Source organism: Dipodomys merriami, unplaced genomic scaffold, assembly GCF_024711535.1.
Source record: "Dipodomys merriami isolate MVZ:Mamm:240054 unplaced genomic scaffold, mDipMer1.0.p SCAF_275, whole genome shotgun sequence".
Classification (NCBI taxonomy): domain Eukaryota; kingdom Metazoa; phylum Chordata; class Mammalia; order Rodentia; family Heteromyidae; genus Dipodomys; species Dipodomys merriami.
This window is the reverse complement of record NW_027204215.1, coordinates 256,188-278,223: the sequence shown is the minus strand read 5'-3', so window position 1 is coordinate 278,223 and position 22,036 is coordinate 256,188. Positions and strand designations below refer to the sequence as shown.

General features: G+C 59.6%; 2 protein-coding genes across 3 annotated transcripts; one reads left to right on the top strand and one right to left on the bottom strand.

The window, feature by feature from the left end:
- Positions 1-2,269: 2,269 nt before the first annotated feature.
- On the bottom strand, positions 2,270-4,620 carry LOC138837745 (transcription factor SOX-18-like). The gene is made up of 2 exons (XM_070036688.1): positions 4,264-4,620; positions 2,270-3,506 (listed from the first exon to the last, which is right to left on the bottom strand). Exons 1-2 carry the CDS (start codon positions 4,529-4,531, stop codon positions 2,761-2,763), a joined length of 1,014 nt encoding a protein of 337 aa, XP_069892789.1. The 5' UTR covers positions 4,532-4,620; the 3' UTR covers positions 2,270-2,760.
- Positions 2,841-21,578, top strand: LOC138837746 (transcription elongation factor A protein 2). 2 transcript variants are annotated; one of them, XM_070036690.1, is made up of 10 exons: positions 2,841-2,922; positions 15,323-15,385; positions 15,709-15,814; positions 18,138-18,228; positions 19,301-19,431; positions 19,663-19,719; positions 20,040-20,194; positions 20,267-20,413; positions 21,144-21,215; positions 21,401-21,578. In XM_070036690.1, the coding sequence occupies exons 2-10, from the start codon at positions 15,332-15,334 to the stop codon at positions 21,407-21,409; spliced, it is 822 nt and encodes a 273-aa protein (XP_069892791.1). In that variant the 5' UTR covers positions 2,841-2,922; positions 15,323-15,331; the 3' UTR covers positions 21,410-21,578. The 2 variants fall into 2 exon arrangements, with proteins under 2 accessions (XP_069892791.1, XP_069892790.1); XM_070036689.1 differs by lacking the exon at positions 2,841-2,922 and adding an exon at positions 12,695-12,877.
- Positions 21,579-22,036: the final 458 nt, after the last annotated feature.

Here is a 22,036-nt window from a genome sequence, read left to right as displayed (position 1 = left end):
GAGGATTGCAGTTTGAAGCCAGCCCGAGTAGGAAAGTCCATGAAACTCTTATTTCCAATAAACCACCAGAAAACCAGAAGTGGTGCTATAGCTCAAGTGATAGAGCGCTAGCCTTGAACTGAAGAACTGAGTGACAGTGCTCAGGCCCAGAGTTCAAGCCCCACGACCCACAAAAAAAAAAAAAAAAGTAGTACTGGATTGTTTATGGAGATGATGAGAAACATCTCCAACTTTGATGGAGGTAATGTTTCCCCTGCCTGTGAATACTCCCCAAACCAGAGTTGTGCACCTAAAACTTTTGCGTAGGACACAAAGTGTCTAGTGGTCCCTAGAAGCCCTTCCCAGAGTGGCAGGGCAGATGGCTGGTGGGGCCTGGCTTGGAGTGGGGTCAGATTTGAGGGAAAAGCGAATGTCAATCAAGTAGCTGGAGTTACTGTAGAGTGTCCAGTTGGGTCAGTCTTGAGTTCGCCCTTCTAAGTTGGAGGCTGGGGTTTTATTTATTTATTTATTGCCAGTCCTGAGGTTTGAACTCAGGGCCTGGGCACTTTCCCTGAGCTCCTTTTGCTCAAAGCTAGCACTCTACCACTTGAGCCACAGCGCTACTTCTGGCTTTTTCTGTTGATGTGGTACCGAGGAATTGAACCCAGGGCTTCATGCACATGAGGCAAGGACTCTACCACTAAGTCACCTTCCCAGCCCAGAGGCTCCAGTTTTAAATACACAGATTCCTTTTGCCTGTCCCAGCATGGCTTTGATAACGTCAGTTGTCTCTGGAGTTGTGCTGAGTTAGAATCTCAGTGTGCCTCTGGTGATGACAGTATCTTCTGAGGAGTCAAAGCACTTTATTTGCTCTTGGTCCCCCCTTCCTTCTGGGATGCTCCCAGGCACAGACTAGCTCAGACGTTGGGAGGAGAGCCCTGCCCTGGTGGAAGGAGACCAACAGGGCCAGGAGGGACAGGGATGTGGGCCTGGCCTGGAAGTGGCTGTTCTTGGGCTTGGGATGGCTACCTAGGCAGGACATTCAAGCACTGCTATCCTTGGTACTATGACTTTCTGTTCCCTTCTGTCTCTGTCTGGGTTCTCTGTGCTCTGCTGCTTATGGGGAGCCTGGGTACAACCCTCCCCACCTGCCATTTGAGGTGTGGAACTTTTTTCTTTTGTTTTTGGTCAGTCGTGGGGTTTGAACTCTGGGCCTGGGTGCTGTCCCTCAGCTCTTCAGCTCAAGGCGAGCGCTCTACCACTTGAGCCACAGCGCCACTTCCGGTTTTCTAATGGTTTATCGGAAATAAGAGTCTCACGGACTTTCCTGCCTGGGCTGGCTTTGAACTGCGATCCTCAGATCTCAGCCTCTTGAGTAGCTAGGATGACAGGCGTGAGCCACTGGCGTCCGGCTTAGGTGTGGAGCTTATTGTGAATGTGTCAAAAGAGGGACGCGTGATGCAGCCCCGGCTGCATAAACCCCTCCCCACATGCCTGGCTTGGGCTCCCTGTGCAGATGCTCATGAATAGCTTGTCACACATCTGGCTGGGTATCTCATAGCCCTCATAGCCCACATAGGAGTACAAGCTATCACAACCTTTTAAGAACCAGCTAGTCACCCCACGAGGGTGCTCGGTAGGACCTCATCCTTGTGTCTCCCATCCTCCCCACTAAGGAGACCTTTTAGGCCTGGAGACTACTATGCAGGGCCCACTTCCAGAGCGACTGATCCAACTTTTCCTGATTCCAGGGGTTTGTCCAGTGAGGGGATTTTGAAAAGGACTCAGGAGGGCCAAGGAGATGGGGTAGAAAGAGGAATCCAGTCCATCTAGGAGCCTAGGCAGGGACAGTCTGACAGGGATTCAGAATGAGGATGAGGGGTCTGGGCCCCTCCTGCCCTGGCCATCCGCCCTCTCTCAGCAAAGGAGGGACAGGTTGTCTTGGGGAGCAGAGTGGGCAAGGTGTGGTGCTGCCCTTTCTCAGGAAACTGGTTGAGCAGAAAGCTGTGGTATGAGCAGATGAAGGTTCCTCAGATGCAGGAAGCTTTGTAGAGGTGAACCTATTTGGGTAAGGGTTGCCTAGGGGAGTTGGTATGGTCAGACCATCTAGTTTTGATGGGGGATGTAACTGGAGGGGAATCAGGCTGGATGACAGAGTAATGCTGGCAGGGAGTCCACCTGGAAAGAAGAGAAATTGGGGCTCAAGGAGAACCGGACTCCTGGGAGATTCATCAGGAGGAAAGTACTCATGGCTCCAGACAGGGACAGCAACAACCACAGACACAATGTGTAGCGATGGGAAGGCCTAGGCATTTTATTGTGGCCCGGGCCCAGGGAGCCAATGCCTGGGCACCCTTTACGGCAAACGTTGTTTCTCCTTGCGTGGTTTTCAAGCCCTTGCTACATGGATGCTGGTGGTCACTGAAACCCTTCAGAAGAAAAGTTTAATTAAAAATTAAATATATTGTACTAAGTATATAAAAGGCCAATAAAAAAATACAGTCTGGTTCTAGAAAATATACTGCAAGAGAAGGACTAGATGCTTCAAAAAACGTGACCCTGGCAGGCAGGCAGGCAGGCAGATCCTAGACCAGGGCTTCCTGGAAGAGTTCACATCCAGAAGCTACCAGCAGGGTCACCAAGCCAGCGGCTGGGGTCAAGGTCATTGCATAGGCAAAACATCGGAGAGGGGGAGGGGGGGAGACAGACGTGGGGGGAAGAGGGAGGACGGAGGGGAGGGAGCGCGCAGGCGCGCGCGGCAGCGGCCCCGCCCCCGGCCGCCTAGCCCGAGATGCAGGCGCTGTAGTAGACGGCGCTGCTGGCGTCGGACAGGGCGGAGATGAGGCTGCTCTCCTCCGGGCACGACATGGCCCGGGGCCCGAGCTTGGCCAGCGCCACGTGGTAGGGGAGCGCGGCGTCCGGGCGCGTCCGGCCGCAGTTGAGGTACTGGTCGAACTCGGCGAGGTCCACGTCGGCCCACAGGTCGGCGGGCGGCGCCAGCGGCTCGGCGCCGTCCAGCGGCGGGGCCTCGGGCGGCGGGGACAGCGGGCTGGGGTAGGGGCCCGGCGCGCCCAGGCCGTAGTAGAAGCCGGCGAGCGGCGCGGCGGGCGCGGTCCTGAGCGCCCCGTAGCCGGCGGGGTCCGGCGCCGGCTCGGGCGCGAAGGCGGCGCGGAGGGCCCGCAGCGCGCCGTCCTCGGGGGCCGCGGGCGGCGGGAAGAAGGCGGCCTCGCCCGGCTCCAGGCCGTCCAGCGGCGAGCGCTCGGGCGTGGGCAGCCCCAGGCCGTCCAGCTCGGAGCTCGGCGGCGGCCGCGGCGGCGGCGGCTCCCGGAAGGCGAAGGGCTCGGGCGGCGGCGGCAGGCCCGGGAGCAGCAGGCCGGGCTCCGGGCGCCGCGCCCTGCGCGCCGGCTTCTTACGGCGGGGCCGGTACTTGTAGTCGGGGTGGTCGCGCAGGTGCTGCACGCGCAGCCGCTCCGCCTCCTCCACGAACGGCCGCTTCTCCGCCGCGCCCAGCTCCTTCCACGCTCGGCCTGCGGGCCGCGGACCCGGCGGTCAGCGCGCAGCCGGGCCGGGGGCGCGGCCACGGCGGCGGACGGCGCCCCTTCGCCCGGTGCCCCGCGAGGGCCGCCCCGTCCCCGCCCTCTCCCCGTCCCCGCGCCCCGTCCCGGCGCCCCCCGAGGGCCGCCCCGTCGCCGCCGGCACCCCGCTCCCCGTCCCCCAGGGCCGCCCCGTCCCCGCCCGCATCCCGCTCCCCGTCCCCCAGGGCCGCCCCGTCCCGGCGCCCCCCGAGGGCCGCCCCGTCCCAGGGCCGCCCCGTCCCCGCCCGCGCCCCGCTCCCCGTCCCCAGGGCCGCCCCGTCCCGGCGCCCCCCGAGGGCCGCCCCGTCCCCGCCCGCATCCCGCTCCCCGTCCCCCAGGGCCGCCCCGTCCCCGCCCGCGCCCTGCTCCCCGTCCCCAGGGCCGCCCCGTCCCCGCCCGCGCCCCGCTCCCCGTCCCCCAGGGCCGCCCCGGCCCGGCCCGCGCCCCGCTCCCCGTCCCCAGGGCCGCCCCGGCCCGGCCCGCGCCCCGCTCCCCGTCCCCCAGGGCCGCCCCGGCCCGGCCCGCGCCCCTTCCCGGCGCCCCCCGAGGGCCGCCCCGTCCCCGTCCCCGCCCGCGCCCCGTCCCCGTCCCCGCCCGCGCCCCGCTCCCCGTCCCCGCGCCCCGTCCCGGCGTCCCCCAGGGCCGCCCCGTCCCCGCCCGCGCCCCGTCCCGGCGCCCCCCGAGGGCTGCCCCGGCCCGGCCCGCTCACCCAGCATCTTGCTCAGCACCGCGTTGTGCAGGTCCGGGTTCTGCTGCGCCAGCCGCTTGCGCTCGTCCTTCGCCCACACCATGAAGGCGTTCATGGGCCGCCGGATGCGCGCTTCGTCGGCGGCCGGGCCGAGGCCATAGCGTGCGGGCTCCGGGCTGCGCGGCGGGCTGCGGGGCTCAGCGGCCGGCCCGCGTCCCGGGGCCCATGCGCGGTCTCGGCGGGAGGGCGGCTCGTCCGGTGCGCCGTAGCCGGGCGGCGATCTCTGCATTCCCGCTGGGCGCGGCCTGGGCGGAACGCGGCGCGGGAGCGCGGAGGACGGCGGCGGGCGCTGCGGGCCGGGCGGCGGGGGCTGCGGCTGGCGAGCGGCCGGGGACGCGGTGCCCGCGCCGCCGGCGGGCGCCCAGATATAGCGCCACGGAGCCAATCCGCGGCGGGCCGGGCCGGGGCGGGGCGCGACCGCCCCCCGGGCTCCCTTTCTTCCGCGGCCCGGCCGGACCCCGCGGAGGCCTCCCCGGCGCAGGCGCCCTCCCCGGCCCGCCTCCGAAGGGGAGACCCCCAAGTGGGAGACGCCGCCGGCGTGGGCCGGGCCGCGCCGCCGCCCCACCCACGGAGCCGGCCCGGGCGGGACCGACCGACTTGTGAACCAAGTTCTGGGGCGGCCGTCTTCACCACTTCCCTTAGGAAGGGCGCGCTTCCATAGCGCCGGACTTCACCCTGGGGTCAGTGGAGAGGGCCCTGTCCCCCAGACGGCCGCCCGACTTCACCCTGGGGTCAGTGGAGAGGGCCCTGTCCCCCAGGGGCTGCTGTAGGTTGGTTCCCTTGTCCAGGTGAAGACATTACTGTAAAAAGAGAAGACACTGGACAGAGAAGGCAGGAGAACTCTGGTCTTCCTGGTTTTCCCTCCCTGGGCCAAGCTTAAAGGGAGCTCTAGGGGAGCCCCTAGCCTTAATTTTCCCTGAGTCCATTGCACTCCCTCAGGAAGGGATCCTGGTTCCAGATGCTGACAGCTCCCACTGCCGGGAACATGCTTCCTGCCTGCCAAGTGCGGCTCCATTAAGAGAATGGCAGGGGCTGGGAAGGTGGCTCAGTGGTGGAGTGCTTGCCCAGCATGCATGAAACCCTGGGTTCGATTCTTCAATGCCACATAAGCAGAAAAAGCCGGAAGTGGTGCTGTGGCTCAAATAGTTGAGCGTTAGCCTTGAACAAAAAGCTCAGGGACAGTGCCCAGGCCCTGAGTTCAAGCCCCAAGACTGGAAGAGAGAGGGAAAAAAAATGTCCAGACAGGAGCCAAGCTAGTGGCTCACACCTGTAACCCTAGCAAATTGGATTTTGAGATCTGAGGATTACTGTCTGAAGCCAACCTGGGCAGAAAAGTCCCTAATTGATACTCTTAGTTCCAATTAACTATCAAAAAAATCTGGAACTGGGACTGGCACCAAAAGGGGAGGGGGAGAGGGAGGGAAGTTCCAGTTTCCCTGGGAGGCAGCAGGGCGGAGTCAAGGCCCCTCTATCCACTCCAAGCCCCCCTGCTATTCAGGATCCCCTCCCCTCTGAGAGTTGGGAGCTCAGGATGAGGCTACAGATGTCAGTGACCCTAGGCCTCTGTGGTGTCTGGTGGCTGTCTAGACCTCATAGAGGGCCCCTTAGGAATAGCGTGGGTCCCCTGGGGTTGTGATCACCCCAGGGGCTGTTTCTGCTCTGTCCCCACCATTCCTGCTCATGGTCACTCAGCAGACATCTGGCTGTCCCCTCCTCCCCACCTGACATCCTGTTGTGTAGGACCTGGCGCTAGATGGCCAGGTTTACCAGCTGACTGCTCTCCAGATCTCCCTAGGCTCATCATGGGTCCTAAACCTGATCCAGGGACATGAAGCCAGGCTGGTGTGCTGGGGAAGCCGCAGCAGAGCGAGGTGCAGTGCCCAGCCTTTCCTCCAAAGGCCAGCAATGTGTGGATAAGCTCACAGGTCCCCAGTGGTGGTGCCGGCAACCTCTGGCTGGGTCCCAGTGTAGCTGGGTAAATGGCGGAGCAGCTGGGGAGGGTAGGAAGCTGTGTGAAGACATTAGGTTGAAGGATGAGTCAAAGGACTGAGCTGGGGACTGAGAGTAGGACTCAGCAGAAGTGCACCTCCTAGCATGTAAGAGGTTCCGGATCCAGTCCCCAGCACTGCAAACTAAACAAAGGACGGCAGTTGCTCTGATCTCCTTCAATCCTGACTAACCTTTGGTAGGGCCACCTCTACCCCATAGCCTCGTGGGTGTAGTGGGTGTAGTCTGTGGTCATCAGAACCAAGCCTCTCTTGGGCAGTGGCTGGTCTGAGGTAAAGGTTTCTGAGGCTCCTGAGTCTCCCAGGACCCTTTGCATCAGTTCCCCCCACATTAGGTTTGAAGTTCTCTGGGCCCTGGTATTCTGCTGCCTCTCAGAGCCCCAGAGCCATCTGAGAACTCTGAACACAGTAGCTGTCAGCGTCTTGTGTTGCCTCTGTTTCTGTTTCCTCATCTTGTCCCTGGGCCCCTCCAGCACCCCCCCCCCCACCATATCACCTGATGAGCTTCCCTCTCATGAGCTTCCCCACCTACGGGGCTCAGGTATCAAGCTATCTTGTCCTGCAAGCAAGGCTGGGCAGCACGTCCTGGATGTCCCCTTCCATGCAGGGTCCAGCCACCCTCTCCTACACACTGCCCAGATGGGACAGCTGTGAGGAAGGGGAGTGTAGTCAGCCAGAGAGGTGAGCCTCAGGGCTGGAAGGACTTCCCAGGCCCGGGAGGGAGTTGGTGTGGGTGTGACCATCTGTGCTGGGGAGGACCGAGGGGGGGGGAGGGAGAATGTGAGCCTGTGTGTGGTCTGCATGTGTGTTTGTGTCTGTTGGTCTGCCTGCCTGGGGAGATGATGGACCTGAATCTGGGGGCTGCCCAGGGCCTTGGGAGCCAGGCAAGCTGGATTCTCTCATGAGAAGGTGGAGAATCATGGGTTGAAGGCCAAGAGTCTTAGGAAAGTATGGCCCTTGGCACCAGCACCCAGGGACTTCTGTGGCCACTGTAAGCTGCAGCGTAACTCTGTCCCAAGAAGGAGCGAGGAACGGCAACTTATGAGCCTCGGGTCATTCCTCTGCTTCTAAAACCCAACTCAGCCCAGCCCTGCCCAAGTCAGCTGCCGCCTACCAGGAGTAGGGGCCCTTTCTATATCCAGTCTCCAGAAAGGCAGAGTAGAGAGGCAATCTTTTTCTGTGAATGTGGGGCTGGCCAGAGTATGCAGTGTATACTCTCTGCCTTCCACCTAATTTCCCTCAAAGTCTGGACTGGAACCCTGGCCTCTGGGTGAGGCACAAAAAGGATTCTGGGTAGTTCCCTTGGTGGCTCTGATGGGGGCTCAGCTTGGCTTAGTTCCTGTGGGGGGTGGTGGGACCTCCCAGGCACTGCCTGGGCACAGACCTCCCAGGCTCCCACCCACCAGCCCCTGGCCGCTAAAGGAGCAACAGGGGCTGGGACCAATTACAGACTCCTTCAGGGCCTGGGCACTCCCACTTCCAAAGGGTGAGGCCGGGGTCCCTGTTGAAGGCCTAGATGGCTTCAGGTGGGAGACTCTGGCCAGCACCCTATTCAGACCCTATCTACTCTCACCTCTCTTAGCTCCAGGCCTGGCTGGGAGAGGCCGAAGCTGAGGGAACTGGAGGCTGGGGTTATCCTTGGTCTTTCTGGAAGGTCATAACGTGTGTGTGTGTGTGTGTGTGTGTGCACATGCACATGTGCTTTGTGAAATGTGCTGGTGAGTGGATGAGGTCTGTGTGGGGAGGGGTGGGGGGCAGGTCTCAGATGCATAGTGCCACCAAGGGCTGTTGTAGGGCTGAGGGGTGGTGTGCACTCAGGGTGTTGCGTGGAGTGGACTCTGATCTACCCCAGGTACCCTGGACCAGTGGGAGTAGGAAGGGGTTAATTAACCTGTGTTGAGAGGCAGGGGCCTGTGGAGCCCATGGCCACAGTGTCATTGTGGGAGGTGGCGAGCCAGACTGCTGTGGGTCACTGGGAGCGTTACACATAGTGGTGGGGCTTTTGTGGGGCTCCGGTGTTTGGAGGACATTTCTTGAAGATCTTGAATGCTGTTTCTGAATCCGGGATAGTGCTGGTGTACCGTGTTGGGTATGTGGAGAACCAGGGTTTTGTCATAGGCTGTGCCACTTCTGGGGTTACTGGATGGGACATGCTGTGAGCCTTGGGGCTGCTGTCCAACCCTTCGGGGTGTTCTGCTCTGGGGTGGCTGCATGGTGTGTGTGACTGCTGGTGCTGAGGCATGCTGTGTGGGCCTCCCCAGCAATGCCGCTCTGTGCCGAGGGGGAACCCCTCCATGGGAACCAGGCTGGGAAGCTGGGCTGCTCTGGGTTTCCGTGGCAACAGCAGGGCGGGGCCAGGAAACAGCGGCTCAGGAAGGAAGGCTGGCTGGCCTCTTTGCCTGAGGGAGCTGATGGGCTGAGAAGGCGCCAGACATTCTGTCCAGTTGCCCCAGACCCTGCTGGCCCAAGTTCTCCATTGGCTCCACCCCATGCCTGCAGCTGGCAGCCTCTACCAAGATGGTCTCTCCACCCCCCCACTTGGGATTCTTGGAGCCGAGGTCCATGGGTCCGTAGCAGAGGTCTATGGGTGTCCCGACTCCTGTGCTTCTGTGCACCTCGGTTCCCTTGGCTACAGAGCCCAGGTCTCTCAGCGTGCCTGCCTGTGCGTTGTATGCAGACACACTTGGGTACTTTGGGCTCCTGGAAGGTAGTACTCACCCTGACTGCTCTAAAGGTTGGCTGGCTCTCCCTTCCCTTCCAGACTAAGCATTTCAGGGAGGGAGGCCAGGACTGGAGTGGGAAAACACTCCCAGGTGGTCATCTGCCCACCAGCCAGTGGGATTGGGGAGGGGAGGCTAAAGATAAATGTACTGTTTTTCTGTTTTTTTTTTTTTTTTTTTTATCCTGGCTTTGGTGACAAGTGGCTTTTGTGGGAAACTAGCTGGAGATGATAGCTGGGCTGGGGCAGGCACCTTCTCAGAGACCATCCACTTTCCTTATTCAGAGGCAATTCATACATCCATACATCCATATTGAGTTTCTGCTGGCATCAGACCGTGTTCTGGGTGGGAATTCTGCAAAGAACAGTCCCAGGTCCTTGTTGTGGGAAATCTCTATTCTAGTGTAGAGACAGAAAATCAAGAAATCTGGGGTACTAGGTATGGAGAGTGGTTGTGTCTGGGTGCTCACGGCTGCCTTTCACACCTGAGGCAGCCCATGGGTGCTGCACAGAGGAAGCAGCTGTGTAGAAGGGGAGGACTGAGGCTGTGTGTGGGGCCATGCCTTTCCCTTTGAAGGAAACCTCACCAGTATTAAGGGGAGGGTGTGATCTGTCTTTGCTCCTACAAGGCCTGGGCCAGGCTCTGCAGGAGAGCAAGGCAGACCAGCTGCCCCAAGATTTCACCCATTGCCCCTGACCTTGTGGCTGCCTGGAGTCTTTGTGGGGAAGGAGGGTGGAGTGGCTGGGCATGCAGGCTGGCGGGCGGGAGCGTGGCAATGCTGGGAATTGTACGGGGGGAAGAGCATTGTTAGAGCAGCCTGCAGCAGGCCGGGGCCACAGCACACTGGTCTCTGGGGGATACCTCCTGCTCCTAGCTCTGTCTCCTGGCAGGGGGGCGGGGAGCTGGCCCCCAGCCAGGCTGTGGGCTGCCTGGGGACTTTCCAAGAGAAGCTGCCCAGAACCTGTGGTCTTTCCCATTTGGCAGACGGGGAGACTGAGGCCCACAGAGTTGGCAGTTGTGCCTGCAGGCGCAGCAACAGCAGGCCCAGTGTCTGAGTCTGTCCTCATGGAGTACTTGTGCTCCTGGTCACTGCCTTGATTACAGAGGCTAGCACCCGAGGGAGGTCTAGGCAAGGGTGGGCTGGGATCACAGCTCCACAACCTTGGAGGGGTGGAGATCTGATGGACTGGGTGAAAGGGAAAGGCTGTCCTGGTGTGGCCGAGGCAGGGGCTCCCGGAGCTCGGGATGCCCCCAGCTGCATGGTGATAGGAAACAAGGGTGCTCTGTGTGAGTTTGGCACTGTGAGCCTTCCCACCACTGCTTTGCCCTTGTAGAGGGGAAGCAAGTGTGGAGGATACCACTGGGGTCACAGCTCCCTCTGGGTAGGCAGGAGGCAGGGGACACAAATAGAAAAATAAATGTTCTGAGCTTCCGCTGTTTCCTGGACTGAGGATTGGGGAGGGGCAGGCTCTGGGCCAAAGGTGCAGCTGGTCTGGTGGGGCATCTCCCACAGCCCATTAGGGCTGTCTCTCTCTCCTTTAGACCTCCAGGCTGGATTGGCCTGGGCAATCCCAGGGAAAGGCTGAGGATCCTCAGGAGCAGGGGACAGACTCCAAGGGAAGCCAGGGCTTAGCTGTGGAAAGGGAGAGGGCAGAGCAGAGCTCCTGGTGGGGTGAGCAGTGAAGAAGTCTCGGCTGCACATTAGAGCCAGGCAGGCACTGGGGGTGGGTGGACCAGGAAGGTAAGGCTCTTTCAGGAGGTCTTTCCTCCATCTGGAACTTAGTCAGGCTCCTGAAGAGGGTGGGGATGGTCTGGAGGGAGAATGTCATGTTTGTGTGAAGGCTTCCAGGAAAATTCACGATTCAGATGTGGTTGTCCCCTTGGTATACCCAGGCTCTGGAGGAGGAAGCTGGAGGCAGTTTTGAAGTGGATTTGAGTGATCTAGCTTAGAAGATGGGGGCTGAGTGTGAGGCTGGCCAGTGCCACAGTCCCACTATTGAGGTTCTTCAGGAATGACCTCATTCTCATCCTGACAGCTAAGAGGTCACCGCTGGGAGCCTAGTGGATGGGGGTGGGGTGGGTGGGGGAGAACAATAGGGGTGGGGGCCGGAGGACAGGAACAAGTCTGTAGCTCAATTATGCCACCTACAGGCTGCTTCTCATGTCACTGGTCCAGGTCAACCTGGACCTGTTCCTTGGTGAGTCCAGCCATCAGCTATCAAGAGCATGGCTGAGGACTCAAATAGCAGCGCACCTGCCTAGTAAGGGTTAAACCTTTGAACTAAAACCCCAGTACATACATACATACATACATTACCACACAAGTAAATAAGAGTGGTTGAGGGTGTGTGGCCCCAGCCTCTCAAGGTATGGGGTGGCTGGGGTGGCAGAACTTTCAGAGCATCTACTCCTGCTCACATGTAGAGTTCTGGGACATTGTCTGGTTGGTGTGGGCTCAGAGACGTGGTCTGAGCTGGCAGGAAGGGGCAGTGCTGACGTGGAAGCTGGGCCATAGGATCATCTGTTCATCTCATGCTCCTCAGAAAAGCTGTTAATTACAAGCAGGATCTCATAGGGTATGTTGGCTGCTGCAAAGCTCGATGGTATCTTTTTTTTTTTTTTTTTTTTTTGCCAGTCCTGGGTCTTGAACTCAGGGCCTGGGTGCTGTTCCTGAGCTGCTTTTGCCCGAGGCTAGCCACTGTCCTAGGGCTTTTTACTGCTCCAGGCTAGCGCTCCACCACCTGAGCCACAGCATCACTTTGGGCCTTGCGATCGAACCCAGGGCTGCTTGCATGCTGGGCAAGCACTCCACCACTGAGCCCTCAACGGTAAGTGTTAACGACAGGGTGCCCAGGTGGCCAGCCCGGGCCTCGGCCCATGCTCCACTTAGCCTCGCGGGGCCTTGCCTGACTCCCAGTGACCGGGCCCACACCCCTCACGCGGCCGCGACTTGGTTTGCGCTCTGCCCTGGAGCGCGCCCTCCGGCACACCCTCGCGCCTGCGCACACCGAGGTGGCGGGCCTCGCGCTCTCCTGAAGCGCGCCCTCCGGCGCACCCTCGCGCCTGCGCACACCGAGGTGGCGGGCCTCGTGCACCCTCGTGCCTTTTCACACCGAGGTCGCGGGCCTCGTGCACCCTCGCGCCTGCGCACACCGAGGTCGCGGGCCTCGCGCACCCTCGCGCACCCTCGCGCCTGCGCACACCGAGGTCCTCCCGAGTGACGGCACCGGTCTGTTTGCCTTCACAGTGCGGGCGCTGGGCGGGAAGCCGAGGCCTCGCGCCCCTCGTGCACCGGCCGGAGCTCCTCACCGAGCCTGGTCTTGCTTTCCGCTGACTGGCGTCTCACGGCGGCCAGCGCACCTCCGCCGGCCGCGGCCCGGGCGCCCGCACGTGGGAACCGGAACCGCGGGGCCGGGCGCACCGCGGCACCTCGGTGGGCGGCCGGGGAAGGCGGCGCGGGCGGGCCCGGCTCCGGAAGGGCGCGCCGGGGTGCGCTCTCTTCCCCGCCCCCCCCCCTTCCCGCTTGTGCTCGGGGACCCGGCACGTGAGGCGCGGCTTCCGACGGTCGCCGCGCCAGGACTACATTTCCCAGGAGGCCGTGCGCGGCGCGAGGGCGTTCTGGGAGTTGTGGTCCACGGGGCGGGTACTCTGCATCCCAAGATGCAGCGCGACCCTGTGGTCGCGGGGCGGGGGTTTGGGCCGCGGATCTGCTCGGCGCCGGCGGCGGCCGCGGCAGGGGTCGCTCCGGGCCGGGTGAGGGGCACTGTCCCCGAGGCGATGATGGGCAAGGAGGAGGAGATTGCGCGGATCGCCCGGAGACTGGACAAGATGGTGACCAAAAAGAGCGCGGTGAGGGGCGCGGGCCGCCGAGACCCCGGGGCCACGGCTCTGCCGCGATCGGGTCGAGCCCACCCGCGGGCAGGACGAGACCCCGGCCAGGCCCCGGGCCGCCCCGCCGGGTCCGGACCCGCCGCTGTGGACTGGACGCCGCGCGGGCCGAGGGTGGCGACCCCGCCCCGGCGCCGGAGCGTTGCTGGCCGAGCCGTTCCCGCCCGGTCTGTCCGCAGCCTTCAGAACCAGGCTTCTCGAATAAACGCGCCCTGTGCCCCGGCCTGGCCGCAGCCCGCGGCCCGGGGGTGCGGGCGGAGGGCGGGGCCCCGGGGCCGGCCGTGGGCCCGGCCTCCGGCGAGCCTGCGCGGAGCTCCGCGGCGCTGCGACCTCCCGGGTCCAGCCCCGCGGCCGGCCCGCCGCCGCATCTTCAGCCAGGGGCACCGGCGCCCTGCCTGGCCCCAGAGGAGAGGGGCGCCGGGAGGAGGTGGAGAGGCTACAAGGAGACCATGGGGACAGCTCCTGGGCGGGCAGGCCGCGAAGGCAGCTGAGTCACGGGCTCCCGGAGGCCTGCCCAGCCCCCCAGAGCGGCACCTGTAGTGGGTCGGAGGTGGGATGGTCTTTTGGAATGAGCATGGTTGAGCCTGGGGTCCAGACTGGATAGGCAGGCACCTGTAGGTTCCTTTACGTGTGCCACCACCCCTCCATGGCCGGCCTCACTCCTGGCCATCTGTGGGTGACTTGCTGGCCAGAGAAAGGAGATGTTTTTCTCTTTGAAGGAGACAAACCCAAAGGACAAATGCCAAGTGGGGGAGAGGCAGAGAGGCACTAGGGACCGCGTGGATCGGGGCAATAGAGACTGAGAGTCTGGTTGGAAGTACGTCACAAGCAGACACAGCCCAGGCATGGGAAGGTTAGGGTTAGGATGGGGACAGGGTCCTGAAGAGGCTTCATGAGTGCTGCAGCACACACCTATTTGGGGGCTTTATGTATACGCTAGCCCTTCCTGATGGGTGTGCAGGACTGTTGGGGGGAGAATGCCCTTGGTCCTGGGGGTCAGCTTTCAGGAGACCAGGATCTGTGTGAGAAGGGGCTGGCCAGAGATGCTGCACAGGCCCAGCAGGCTGCTCCTCCCCCTGTCCACTGCAGACATGGGAATGGCTGAGTGGATGGTCTGCCCCTTCATGTCTGAATACACAGTGAGCAGACATCAGGACAATATGAAGGCAGGGAAGCAGGAGCAGGGTCGAATGTTGCATGAGTTAATCTCAGTTCTAAGTAGGAGTGTTTTTTTTTTTTTTTGGTCCGGTCCTGGGGCCTGAACTCTGGGCCTGGGCGCTGTCCCTAAGCTCTTCAGCTCAAGGCTAGCGCTCTACCACTTGAGCCACAGCCCCACTTCCGGCTTTTTTTTTTTTTATGTGGTGCTGAGGAATCGAACCCAGGGCCTCGAGCATGCAAGGCAAGTGCTCTATCACTGAGTCACCTTCCCAGCTAAGTAGGAGTGTTTTAAGTAAAGCTTTGGAAGAGTGTTGAGGCAGCAGCCTCAGAAGCAAGGGTCCTGGGGGTGGCTTCTTTGACCCTCCTCTTCCCCCACCCCCCCCTTTTTTTTTTTTTTTTTTTGCCAGGCTTTAACTCAGGGCCTGGCACTGTCCCTGAGCTTCTTTTTACTCAAGGCTAGCACTCTTATCACTTGAGTCACAGCACTACTTCTGCTTTTTTTTTTTTTCTGTGTATGTGGTACTGAGGAATCAAACCCAGGGTTTCATGCCTGCTAGGCAAGCACTCTACCATAAAGCCACATTCCCAGCCCTTCTTTGAGGAACACTGAGAAGCCTCCTTGCCATGGAGGTGCAGCCTATCTGTAGGCCTGGTGAGGAGACTAAACAAAGAATTTGGGCAGGAGGGCAAGGCAGAGCAGAAGAACAAGGGAGTGTCCAGGAGAGGGTGGTGATTGGCCTGGGGGTGGGGGCACATATAAGGAGTGGAACCAAAGCCTTCTGGGTGCTGTTATGGCTGTGACTGGAAGTGAAGGTACCCTGAGAATTTGTTGGGGCAGCCTCTCCTTGCTGAGTGGGCGGACGCAATAATGCGGAGAGGCTGCCCTCTCCTGGGGTGTGGATGGATGGATGGGTAGGCGGCTAGTGAGCCTGGGGGCAGCTCTCCATGCCCGTGAGGGGCTTTGGCACTTCCGTGCCAGCAGTTTGGTCAGGGAGCTGAAGTGGTGACAGGAAGCCCCACTGCTGCAGACATGGCCTGTGAGGTGCAGACTGCAGACTATTACCCTTCCATTCCTGCCTGGGGTGAAAGAACATGTCCCTAGAGCTCTGGGCATCTCAGGTGGGGGAATTGTGGCTTCCTTTGAACATGTAAACTGCTACTGCTACTGTTGTTATCCCCAGTGGGAAGAAGGAGGTAGGGTTGTCTGCTGAGGTCTAAAGCCCTGATGAAGGTCCCTTCTCCTTCCAGGAAGGAGCCATGGACCTGCTGCGGGAGCTGAAGGCCATGCCTATCACACTGCACCTGCTCCAGGTAGGCCCTGTACCATCCTAGGACAGCTTTGGGGCCAGCAGTTTCAAGAGCATCTAGTAGGGCTCCCTGTCCCCCCTGGCTTTGTTTGGCACAAACACTTGTTCTGAGGAGAGTGTTCCTGTTTTTGTCTGGCGCTAAGTGAGCTGGGGAGGGGGTGTATGAGGGTTACCCACCTTGTCCTGTGACAGGATCCAATAGTAACCTTGGGAATGCTGTCTGCCAGCCCCTGCCCTATGGGAACCAATGGTCTGCTAGGAGGGTCTGAAGCCCTCCCCCTTGGCTGGGCTCCCACTGCTTCCTGACCCAGGCTGCTTGCCTTGCAGTCCACCCGTGTCGGGATGTCTGTCAACGCCCTGCGGAAGCAGAGCTCAGATGAGGAGGTCATTGCACTGGCCAAGTCCCTCATCAAGTCCTGGAAGAAGCTCCTAGGTGCGGGTCAGACCCTGAGGGCTGGTTGGGGGAGGGAACACCTGAGAAGGGCTAGCTTCGTGCTGGTCAGCACAGGATAGAGCTGGCCTTGCCAACTGGGACCAACCCAAACCTAGAAGCATGGAGCTGAGGGCTGGAAGTGGATTGATGGGGTCATCAGTGGTGAAGTGGATTGATGGGGGGCCATCAGTGGTGAAGTGGATTGATGGGGGGCCATCAGTGGTGAAGTGGATTGATGGTGACATGGGTGGTGAAGTGGATTGATGGGGGGCCATCAGTGGTGAAGTGGATTGATGGTGACATGGGTGGTGAAGTGGATTGATGGTGACATGGGTGGTGAAGTGGATTGATGATGGTGACATGGGTGGTGAAGTGGATTGATGGTGACGTCGGTGGTGAAGTGGATTGATGGTGACGTCGGTGGTGAAGTGGATTGATGGTGACATGGGTGGTGAAGTGGATTGATGATGACATGGGTGGTGAAGTGGATTGATGGTGACATGGGTGGTGAAGTGGATTGATGGTGACATGGGTGGTGAAGTGGATTGATGGTGACATGGGTGGTGAAGTGGATTGATGGTGACATGGGTGGTGAAGTGGATTGATGGTGACATGGGTGGTGAAGTGGATTGATGGGTACTATCAGTGGTGAAGTGGATTGATGGTGACATCGGTGGTGAAGTGGATTGATGGTGACATGGGTGGTGAAGTGGATTGATGATGACATGGGTGGTGAAGTGGATTGATGGTGACATGGGTGGTGAAGTGGATTGATGGTGACGTCGGTGGTGAAGTGGATTGATGGTGACATGGGTGGTGAAGTGGATTGATGGTGACATGGGTGGTGAAGTGGATTGATGGTGACATGGGTGGTGAAGTGGATTGATGGTGACATGGGTGGTGAAGTGGATTGATGGGTACTATCAGTGGTGAAGTGGATTGATGGTGACATCGGTGGTGAAGTGGATTGATGGTGACATGGGTGGTGAAGTGGATTGATGATGACATGGGTGGTGAAGTGGATTGATGGTGACATGGGTGGTGAAGTGGATTGATGGTGACGTCGGTGGTGAAGTGGATTGATGGTGACATGGGTGGTGAAGTGGATTGATGGTGACATGGGTGGTGAAGTGGATTGATGGTGACATGGGTGGTGAAGTGGATTGATGGTGACATGGGTGGTGAAGTGGATTGATGGGTACTATCAGTGGTGAAGTGGATTGATGGTGACATGGGTGGTGAAGTGGATTGATGGTGACATGGGTGGTGAAGTGGATTGATGATGACATGGGTGGTGAAGTGGATTGATGGTGACATGGGTGGTGAAGTGGATTGATGGTGACGTCGGTGGTGAAGTGGATTGATGGTGACATGGGTGGTGAAGTGGATTGATGGTGACATGGGTGGTGAAGTGGATTGATGGTGACATGGGTGGTGAAGTGGATTGATGGGTACTATCAGTGGTGAAGTGGATTGATGGTGATGTCGGTGGTGAAGTGGATTGATGGGTACTATCAGTGATGAAGTGGATTGATGGGGGTCATCAATGGTGAAGTGGATTGATGGTGACATCGGTGTTGATTGATGGTGACATCAGTGGTGAAGTGGATTATGGTGACATCGGTGGTGAAGTGGATTGATGGGTACTATCAGTGATGAAGTGGTTCAATGCATGCCATTGGTGATGAAGTGGTTTGATGGGTGGGTGACATTGGTGATGGTGGGGAAGGCTGACTGTTAAGGGTGTATGTTGGGAAATAAGAGAGCTTAGGGAAGAGCCTGAGCAAACCCAGAATCTCTCATTCCAGAGGGAGGGAAGTTGCACCAGGGAAAGTCAACAGAGAAGCAAGGCCAGGGTGCTCTGGAAAGAACCTCCAGAGGAGGGCTGGCAGAAGGAAGTTCTTGTGGACGGGATGCCCCTTTGTATTAGGCCTCTGGACCTGGGAAGGTCTCAGCTCTCCTGAGCTCTCCTGTCCACCTTAGTGAGATAGCCACACCAGCTGTTCTTTCCAGCTACGTGGCCATCGATACAAGTGGGGCAGCACGTCCTAGGCCCCAGGGCAGACTAGTCCAGACTGAAGGACACATGCTGGGTCTCTAGCCAGCACGGGAAGGAGGATAGGTCCCTGAGAGCCCCCATGGTGGTCTGCTTGGGTGAGGGATATGAAAAGAGGGTTCTGGGAGGCTGACAGACTTGCTGGGAAGAAAGACCCCTGGCAGGGGGCCGCATAGCCTTCTGATGCCTCGCTTGCCTGGCTGGGGTGGGGGTGGGGCCTTACCATCTCCTTGACCACTGTGTCCCCCTCTTTTCTGGCAATGGCAGATGCCTCTGATGTCAAAACCAGGGATCGAGGGAGGGGCATGTCTTTACCCACATCGTCCTCAAAGGATGGCTCCGAGGCTGTGGACCCCAGGTAGCATACCCTCCCACCTTCTGGCCTTGATTTCCTCAGCAGAAAAAGGATGATGTCCACTTGCCTGAGTACTGCTCTGTGGACAGTGCTCTCTTCATACACTGGCTTGGTCAGCCTCATGCTGTGTGCTGTGCCCCACAGCCGAGACCCCCTCTCCACCCGTCTGAGATCCCTGACTACCCTCCTCAGCAGGGAGCTGCTTTCCCCCGGTCTATCCTGGATGATGTTCACTGGCCTGTTCTGTCTTTCTCAGCTCTGGGGCTCTGAGGACTGGGGCCTTTGCAGCAGATCCCACAGAACCAAAGAGGGGGGCCTAACTTTTCTGAACCCATGGCCACATGGTTAAGGTGTACTCCATTGCCATAGAGACTAGAAGCATTCCTGGTGGCAGCTGCCGCAGAGCAGCAGCTTCATTCTTGGCCAGACCTGGAAACAGTGGTCAGAATCGGGAACCTGGCTAGGACAGACAGGCTGAGCTCTGGGCTCCTGCACAGTGGTGTGGTCTGAGCTCATCCACACAATTGTACAGTTAATTTGTTCTGGGATGCCTCCTGCTAAAGTTAATTTACATAGGAGAATGAGGGGAGAGCCGGGCAGATGTCGTCCGGTCATTGGTCAGTCCCTTGTTGAGGCCCAGCTTGGAGAGGGTCATCCTTGACCCATTTTATTCAGGCTGCATCACCTGGGATAGCAGAGCCTCCTTTTACCTCAGACTACTGCAGGTCTCTGCCTGTCCCTCTCAACAGCATAGCCTGTGTCTAGGGCCTCTTGGAGGGTGGAACCCCAGAAGTAGCAGGAATTCATCAGCCTATTATAACCAGCAGACACTGACTGCTGAGGATCTGGCATCCTGTCCCCAACTGGGGACTGAGCTGTGAACCATTGGGCACCTCATGGCCTGCACTGTCCTCTGGCCCGTGGGGCAGACACATGGGCTTGCTGGGCTGGATTGAAGATGGGTAAAGTCATTGACTTGCTTGGGGTTTGTCAGGGTGGAACACCCAGGCTTTGGGGTAGGAATGGTAGTTTGACACCTACTTTTCTGAGGACGGCCCGGGACTTGTCTCTCCAGCCGCAAGAGGTTAGATCTGCCCAGGACGCCCTCCACCCCAAGGATCACCACATTCCCCCCAGTCCCTGTTACCTGCGATGCTGTGCGCCACAAATGCCGTGAGATGCTGACGGCCGCTCTGCAAACGGACCGTGAGTCCCTGGTTCCTGACACTGCCCAGATTTGTGGGTGGCTTGGGCCTCTGCCCCAAGGGCCTTCCTCAGCCCTGTGTCCCTGGAAGGAGTCTTCGGGGTTGCTAGAGTACTTGGTGAGTGTCCACCGGAGAGGAGTGTATCCTTTTTTCTCTGGCAGGGTGCTGTGTAGGCTGAGGGGTGGCCTGTGAAAAGGCGCTGTGGATGGCTAGTGAGGGCTCCCTCTTGCAGATGACCATGTGGCTGTTGGTACGGACTGTGAACATCTGTCGGCTCAGATCGAGGAGTATATCCTTTGTTCGGGGCTCTATAGGGTTAGTGCCTTCTGTAGGCTGCGGGGCCTAGCTCCCTCTGGCGGCTGTTGGACACGATTGCTGAGCTAATGCCCTCTCCTCTCCAAGCCGTTATCTGTCCTGTCCTAGACCCAGTGGCTTGCTCTCAGGAGGCCTTCTGCCTGCTGGTGGGTCTAGGGAAGGCACAGTGCTGCAGCCTCGCAGCTCCCCATCCAGTCTGGGCGGACTGGCCTCTGACTGGAAGAACACGCCTCACCTAGCCCCCACCCCCCGGCAGAGCACAGTGGTGTCAGATGGGTCCTTAAATGCCTGCACTCATCTTCCGGGATGTGGGAAACACAGACATGAAGTACAAGAACCGTGTGCGGAGCCGTATCTCCAACCTGAAGGATGCCAAGAACCCTGACCTGCGGCGGAATGTGCTGTGTGGCGTCATCCCGCCCCAGCGGATTGCTGTGATGACGTCAGAGGTGAACCCCACGAGAGGGCTGGAGGGGGCTGCTTTCCTGGAGCTGCAGGCTGAGCGTTCCTCCCCTACCCAGGAGATGGCCAGTGATGAGCTGAAGGAGATCCGTAAGGCCATGACCAAGGAGGCCATCCGAGAGCACCAGATGGCCCGCACAGGTGGCACACAGACAGACTTGTTCACCTGCGGCAAGTGCAGGAAGAAGAATTGCACCTACACACAGGTGAGAGCCGCCTGTGTGCTGGGGGCATGCAGACCGCCCTCCGGCTCCCACCTGGGCCCTGAGGCCAAGCCCACGTACCCAGGACCCCCAGCGTTCAGTCTTGCAGGGGGTGGGTCTCATCTGTGCCGGGGTGCTGGGCACAGCGGCTCAGCCCTGCCCACAGAGTGGCCGGCCGGTGTGTGTGTCGGTGCGGGTGGGAGGTAGGAATGGTGCACAGCCTGGAAACGGCTGCAGGGCCCCAGGGCCTTGAGGAGGGCGCCCTGAGGAGACCCTGTGGACCCAGAGACGTTAGGAGCTTAGAAGGGGGAGTGGATTGAGATAGTTCCCGTCTGGCCACACTTCTCAAAAGGTCATGGAAACTGCCATTTTCCCTTCTGGGGCCCTGGGTCAGTGCTGTGGGCTGGTTCTCTAGGCCCTTGTGGAAGGTGGTCATAGCCACTGGAACTCTTGCTGATTCCCCCACCGTGGAACTCCCAGTTGGAGACCCTCTTGTCCTCAGCTGACATTTTAGGCTCTTTGGGCCTAGTCCAACATGAAGCCTTTTAGGTCTAAACAAGGGCCTCTACCACATTAGCTCACCTGCTGAGGCCCAGCTCCATAGAGTTGGTGGTGTGTGGGAAGCCTCAGTTCAAGTCACCCGGGGGTCCATGGACCAGGGGCTCCAAACGGCCACCCTGCTCAGGTCAGAGGTTGCTCTCTGCAACCCAGGGCTCAGCCGCTTGCCTCACAGGTGCAGACGCGCAGCTCTGATGAACCCATGACCACCTTTGTTGTCTGCAATGAGTGTGGAAACCGCTGGAAGGTAGGTGGGCTCGTTGACCCCCTGGCCTTGCTGTCTGGGGGCAGGGTGCCTTAAGTCTATGTGGGGTTGATGGCATGGGCCAAGCAGCCTCCTGGGAGGCTCAGGGACCGGGTCCTGGGTGAACCTGTTCGGTTCTGTCCTGGTCACGGGGAGCCACAGCTGAAGACCTTACTGCTTCCCTGCAGTTCTGCTGAACCCTGTGCAGATGTGCTGCTGCTGCGGGCCATGGTTCCAGCGTTTTCAGTGAACACAGCTTCTTTGGAGGCCCTTCTGAAGGCAGCATGCCCTGTCCCAAGCCTGCCTGCCTGCCATGCACCTTTCTGTCCTTTGCCCTCATTATTAAATGTTTTGTTTTGCCTTCTTGCCACTGTTGGTCTAGTGGGCTGTGCAGAGGCTTCATCAGGGTCCTGTCCCTGCTAACTGGCCTGTCTTTCACCGCAGTGGCTACCTCTTCCTCATAAGGCCAGGAGATGTTTGGGCATTTAGCGTGGTGAAGCAATACTGCAGACAGGAGCTTTACTAGTTCTTGGGGGGATGATAGAACGATGTGATGTGGGGTGGCACACGTGTCATGTGCTATGGCTTACACACGTGTGTGTGAGGTAGGTTGGGAGGTCCCATGTAGGCCCTCAGACTAGTGCCCTGCCCAGTATCTGCCCACTCTCCTCAGGCAGGCAGCCTAGGGACTGGCTGTCCTCTCTATGACTTGTTTTAGCCTGCATCCTGTTCCTAGCTAGAGTGGAGTTCACCCATGGGGTAGGAGTCTCGGGACCCTAGGCAATTCGAACTCCAGATTGCTTAAGCTCCAGAAATGCAGGGAA